This window comes from Amphimedon queenslandica, unplaced genomic scaffold (assembly GCF_000090795.2).
Source record: "Amphimedon queenslandica unplaced genomic scaffold, v1.1 AMPQUscaffold_13500, whole genome shotgun sequence".
In the NCBI taxonomy this organism is placed as follows: domain Eukaryota; kingdom Metazoa; phylum Porifera; class Demospongiae; order Haplosclerida; family Niphatidae; genus Amphimedon; species Amphimedon queenslandica.
In genome coordinates, this window is record NW_003546264.1 from 292384 (window position 1) to 299033 (window position 6650).

The 6650-nt window shown below is 36.3% G+C and overlaps 2 protein-coding genes across 2 annotated transcripts; one reads left to right on the plus strand and one right to left on the minus strand.

Annotated features, from left to right (window-relative positions):
- Nucleotides 1-35: 35 nt before the first annotated feature.
- On the minus strand, nt 36-2055 carry LOC100632444 (sin3 histone deacetylase corepressor complex component SDS3-like). Its single transcript, XM_011411835.2, has 13 exons — nt 1885-2055; nt 1699-1765; nt 1577-1632; nt 1333-1424; nt 1233-1292; nt 1079-1181; nt 904-1002; nt 760-824; nt 658-715; nt 530-611; nt 408-461; nt 318-348; nt 36-183 (listed from the first exon to the last, which is right to left on the minus strand). Exons 1-13 carry the CDS (start codon nt 1937-1939, stop codon nt 88-90), a joined length of 918 nt encoding a protein of 305 aa, XP_011410137.1. The 5' UTR covers nt 1940-2055; the 3' UTR covers nt 36-87.
- Nucleotides 2056-2133: 78 nt separating this feature from the next.
- On the plus strand, nt 2134-4464 carry LOC100636273 (derlin-2-like). Its single transcript, XM_003384087.2, has 7 exons — nt 2134-2257; nt 2371-2433; nt 3287-3360; nt 3451-3544; nt 3639-3834; nt 4074-4164; nt 4269-4464. Exons 1-7 carry the CDS (start codon nt 2168-2170, stop codon nt 4399-4401), a joined length of 741 nt encoding a protein of 246 aa, XP_003384135.1. The 5' UTR covers nt 2134-2167; the 3' UTR covers nt 4402-4464.
- Nucleotides 4465-6650: the final 2186 nt, after the last annotated feature.

The window sequence follows — 6650 nt, forward strand, 5'->3', positions numbered from 1 at the left end:
AACACTCCATCATCATGATTATCATTATCAAAATGTAAAAGTTGAATTATAATGAGTTTATATGGAAAGAGAGAGAGGGAGAGGAGTTTAAGAGTTCTTCTTTCTGATGATATATCTACCACGAGATAAGTGTGAGAGGTAAATACGTAGCTTAGCATGTTCAGGGAGTAGCTTGACAATAATCTGTAAAGAAAAGAGAGTGTTGATTAATGAACATACTAATTGCAATGGAAACACCATTTAACACATTAATAATGAAGAGTGAGAAGGAAGAAAGGAGAATGTAGAGTGGCATTGAAGCAGGGGAATAACTTTACTTCGCTGTGTGATATTGAAGATATTACAGCACTAGAGGAAGAGACAAAACCACAGGTAACATCATAAATAAAATAACTAGATATACTTACGCTTCTGATCCTCTTTCTTTAGACTCCACAATCACATGTTGATTCTTTCCATAACTATAAAAACACAGAAAGAAGGAAGACAAGAAATATGATGGCAGACAGTAAGAATTCTCTTTCCTAACCTCTTTCCTTCATAATGAAGTTTACCATCTTCAACCCTTACATCATATACCACTTCTGGTGATGCAACCGTCAGAGAAGGAGCTACATAAACTAGGTAAAGTCATGTGATAGTCATGTGATATAATACCAGGGGCGGAGACAGTCGGTCTACCGGACACTAGTGAGCTAACAGGTGTGGTCTTACCCTAATAAAATAATTATACTTGACCACACCCATTTAGTAAGGTACCTTGCATATATACTTCAAATCTTCCTCAATATCATTCTCGTCTAACTCATAAACTAACGTCGAAAGTGAAACTAAATTAAGGACAACAACATCACAACAATACAAAACTAAATAAAATGTCGTCAATTGAAAGTGAAAGGATATAGAATGGTGAAGACCTCCGCCTCTTTTCAGGTAATGGCAAAGATTCGTAATTCCGTCTACGGAGTTTCCTAGTTACCATCATCTTGGGCTCAAACAGATCTGAGAGAGAGAGAGAGGGAGGAAGAAGAGGAGAGTGAATTACTTGATCACAGCTGCTACTGATGCTCATACTCACAAGCTCCTGTAGTTATTTCCATTGATGATCTCAAGTTTTCAACAGTTTTCTTCTTCTCTTGCAATTCCATCAGCAAATTATCTTTTAAATCTGATCTTTTAGTCTAACAATTAATAATAAATAAATACAATAAATAAATTAATAATAATTGTACCTCACACTCTAAAATAGCTTGAGATCTTTCTCTATCATATTCCTCCTTCGCTGCATTAAGCTACGGGAGAAGATCAGGTAAACTAGAGATTAAATATTACTTCATATTCTTTGAATATTTCGGCCATGAAGATCCTCTTGTCTCTTAGTTCCTTAAGCTCCTGCAGCCGACGTACATACTCGGGGAAAGTACCTAATATAACCATTAATAACTATTAATAACTATTAGCCTACGCCCTACTGCCTTAAGAGGGTTAAAATTAAAAACTCAAATTCAAAAGTTTGAACTAACGAACTTCAAAATAATCATGTATCATTCATCACATGCAACATCATACAATGTACCTTCATTGACTTGTTTTAAATGTTCCTCTAGAATTGCTATCTTCTCTTTATAAGAACTAGCAAAGAAAAGAAAGAGAAAGGAAAGTGTAAAATTCTTAGTTTTTATGACTAAACCCACTCACCTGCTGCCTTGGCTTCCTTCAGGCCCGTCCATTTTAAAGAGCTCAGGCTCACTAGCGTCCTCAGTATCTAAAAACAGAGAGAGAAAAGGAAGAGGAACTTGACCAGTAGCAGCGACAGCGTGGGAGGTCTACCCCTCAATTAGGGATAACGTGGGCGGGATAGAGTAACTACTGGGAATGCTTTACCTTCATCTGTGGAAGAATGGTGTCTCTTTCCAGCTGTGTAGGCTCCAGCCTCCATTATGAGTCAGATAGAGGAGAATTATGGGCTGCTTTCTGTTGCTTTTACACCAAAAACGAGTCAAAACGCTACACTGTTTTGATGCATGGCCTCCTAATTGAAAAGGAGGTGTGGCTGTGTGGGTGATAATTATGGGCGTGGTTTAATCGAACTGCCATGCCGTAATAACTTTATTACTTTATTTAATGGTTTTAAGAAAATTTAAATTACAACAACAAAAGCCTCAAAATGGCTCAACACATCAGAGACGAGTTCTTCCAGATTCCTATAGTAACTAGGGTCTATACATCAGCTTGTATACTTACAACAATAGCCGTGGTTAGTACTACTGCATTTGAAACTCCAGGAGCATTTGAGGCTTGATCTATGTGGACTTTTATCAACTTCTTTATTTGTGTGTCTTTTTTATAATTATTATTTTTATTTTGCAGCAACTCAATGTGGTGTCTCCATTGTTGCTTCTCTATCACCCACAGCTAGTATTTAAGGGAGAAGTGAGTGAAACTTGATGTCATTATAATAATGACAATAATAGTAATAATCAATGATGTGGAAACTGCCAGACATGCCAGTCATTGTCCGGTATTGGTGAATTTTGTCCGATTTTGGGGTCAATTGAAAGGACAAAATGACTGTTATTTTTAACAGTAGCAAATGGACAATTTATAGTAGAAGTTGGTGTAGCTACAAGAAATAAAATAGTGGCTTTAAATGGGACAATGTTTAAGACTTTCCAAAGCAAAATAAGCCATTTCTAAACATCTAATGACTTGTCAACTACCTGTTGTACGTGCCATTAGCCTAGCATCATTCTCATGCATTTTCTTGGTATCGTGCTAAGTCCGTTAGTATCAACAGTGAATAGGACAAATGTCTGGTAGCATAATTAATTTTTCCACATCTCTGGTAATAATTTAATAATTAATAGTAATAGTGCAATATTGGACATAATTATTTTTAAGAGTCTGACCAATCAGATTAAGCCACGTCATCGATTATGTAACTATTCTTGTAATGTAGTTTTTTTAAACCTGAGTATTGTAAACACTGCATCTTAATTGTAATAGCATCTTGTAGCCATTGAAATCAGCTTGTCCAAATTTTGAGCAACTTAAAAAATTTGTAAAAAGTCCAATTTTGATCAGAATTACCTCAAACTTTCTACACAACATAAGAACATGTATATGCATCTGAAACTATAATAAAAATGGAGAATTCTCTACTTTTCATTTTTGGCAAATTTGACCAAAGTCCCTAGTACAGGGACTTTGGTCAAATTTTTGAGTAACTTTAATAATTTCAATTTTGCGTGGAATCAAGATGCAATGTGCTCTATCTTCCCTTTAGGTTTGGAGATTGTTTACATGTTTTCTATTCTTTGGTTTCGTTGGAATCGGTTTCTTCTTCAACATGATCTTTCTGTATCCTCCTCCTCCTCTCTCTCCTTCATCTCTCAATACCTGTCATGTATATACACAATTGTTTTCTTAACGTTAAATGATGATCCTTAGGTATCGGTTTTGTAGGAAACTAGAGGAAGGTTCTTTTGCCGGAAAAACAGCTGATTTTCTTGTCATGTTAATATTTGGATCTACACTATTACTGGTAAACCTACAACATAATAATTATTACACTCTATCATCTATTGTAATGAATTTCAGTTTAAAATTATTATTATTGTTGTTGTTGTTTTTAATAGTCAATATCGACCTTCATTCATTTATTCTTTCTTGGTGATGCTCTCACAACAATGATAGTCTACGTGTGGAGTAGAAGGAATCCTTACGTGAGATACACATTCTTTGGATTGTTCACATTCCAGGCTCCCTATCTTCCATGGATACTGGTTCTTCTATCTGTGCTCTTCAATGGATCTATTATCGGAGATTTAGTGGGTAAGTGGTATTTTGTGGATACACTGATGGAGTTTTGGTTGGCAATCATTTGATTTGTTAATGGCTGTGTGTTATAATGTTGATGATGATGATTCATATACTGATACTTAACATAAGGTAAGGTATTAAACAATGACTAGAAGTGTAATTATAATCTAATGGTTGATCCCACAGTAATGTTACCTAATTGTGTGAAATGAGCATGTGAATGAGCCTTTGTCTTGTCTCTTCTTCTCTAGGTATAGTAGTAGGTCATATTTATTACTTCATAATGGACGTCTTTCCTAATAAACCAGGTGGATTCCTCTTGTTGAAAACACCACAATTCATGTATGTTAAAGGGTTTACCCTAAACCCTATCTATAATAAGTTTGTTTCCTCTTTTGTTCCTCGATATTATCTCTCTTTCCCCCTCCCCTCTCTCTTTCTTGTAGGAGGCATTTCTTTGATGGTCCTCAGAATGATCCTAATTACGCTCCATTACCTGAAGATAGACCGGGTGGGTTCGCCTGGGGAGAAGGACGACAGTTACAACCAGAACAACAACAACAACAACAACAACAATAACAATAATAATAATAATAATAATATTATGATAATAAATTAGAGTCATCATTTTTATTAATGAAGAATAATCAATAATTAAATAATAGTACACACAAGCCACACCTTCTTTTAATTAAAGACATGTGCTATAACATGGCCAATAGAGAGAAAGGTATTTTCAATATTTCATTACACTTGTGGCTATTATTGTTCCTTAGGCACTATCAGTGCTTGTAAATGTTTGTATGCTCATAAAGTCAGTGAGTGAGTGACTGTTACAAATTACATGTACTCAAATGCCCAATCTTGTCATCTTACTCTTCATGGCTAGTGGTTTATCTATTATTTTGTGGGTGTAGTCAATGTTTGATTTGCAATTGGCCTTGGCGAATTGGTTTAATATATTGCATGTACATTGGCATAGCTGTGTTGTGATCTTATATTATTATGGTTACCTTGACAACTGGCCCCACACCCTTATGGTTAATTGTAATTTTTACAACTCAATTACATAAAAGGTTAAAATAAAAAATTAACCTAATAATTAATAATAATCAACACTTATGCATTTTGCCATTACTGTAATCACAAACATACAAGAATCCATCTTTATCAAATGTCAATAATGCTGGCTTCAAGTCATCTTCAAACTTACTAACAAACACACCATCACTAGTGAAGACTGATATACGATTATTGTCCTCTTCACTAACATACACTAGACCAGTAGCTGCAGTGTCTATTGCTATACCTAATGGACTACTAAGCTGTCCAGGACCAGATCCTTCAGTACCAAACTGACCCACAAACTTTCCATCTGGAGAGAACTTCTGAATGCGATGATTACCCTGATCAGTAACATACACTAATCCTTGACTGTCAATAGCAATGTCTGTTGGAATATTAAACTGTCTATTAGCTGATCCTTCACTACCAAATGAATGAAAGAAGGTTAGATCAGGATTCAAGACTTGTATACGATGATTACCACTATCAGCAATATAAACCTGTCCTGTTATAGGAGAAATGGCTATACCAGCAGGAGTACTGAATTGTAGTAGTTCACTGCCCTCCTCACCAACTGATGCTATAAGGTCTCCATCCATGCTTATCTTCTGGATCCTGTGATCATCAGATACAAGAATGAATTTGTCTGGAGTAATAGCTACACCACGAGGATTAGAAAACTTGACATTACCACTTCCTCCTTCCCCTCCTAATGATTTCACTTTCTTTCCTTCTCTATCCAGTATTGTTACACAGTTACCATCACGCTCAGTTATTATAACATGATTATCATCACTTACAGCAACTCCACAGGGAGCCTTAAGCTCAGTTGTAGTACGTACTGGAGTGATGTTATCAAGGTAAGGATTGAAAGGGATGACTAGTGAGGTATCCTCAAGGTGTACATCATATACTTGTACTTTTACTGTATGAGTACCACATGTTGAAGGGTTACACTGTATCCTATACACTCCAGGATCAGTGCTGGTGGTAGTGACTGTAGTGTGAATGGGTTGATCACCTTTACCAACTGGTACTAGACTACACCTCAGAGAAGAGAGGGGAACAGACAAAATAGATGAATCTGGTGCCTCCATTGATAGTGAAAATGAAATTTGCTTCTCTTGTTGAAGGTGTTCAAAATGATTAACCTTCACTTTACATTGTGGTAGTACAATCACATCTCCAATGTGATGTAGTGATTTGATATCTTTACTCAATACAAAGTCGGCCTTTTCCTTTGGATGTAACTCCTCCACATTGATCCCTGCAGTAAGTTCACTCATACGCTCCATCATCTGTTTCTTAGACCTCAGGACTTGTTGAGGACTGCCTATCTTCAGACTCTGTTCCACATAATCCTCAACATCCTCCAGAACACTCAAACTCATTTCTGCTGATTTCATTTGCTCTGACAGCACCTTTAGTTTAGCATTAGTGACCCTCTTTGCCTGCTCAGTCAGTTTCCTCTCTGACTGACGAAGAACAGCAATCATTTCCTCTACCATTTCATTTATCTCTTTTAATATTCCTTCTCCTCTCTCTCTGACCTCTCCCTCTGTTTCTGTTAGAGCAGATTTAACTTCCTTGAGTTCTTTCATTTTTTCTTTAACCGGTTCTAAGCAGGTCTCCAATACCTGACAGTGTTTAGTGTAACTGTCATTGACTAAATCATACTCATGGTCTTTGTGTATTCGAACTGTGCAGTGTTGACAAATGACAGTATCACATGTTTCACAGAATATCTCCAGTGGCTTGTGGTG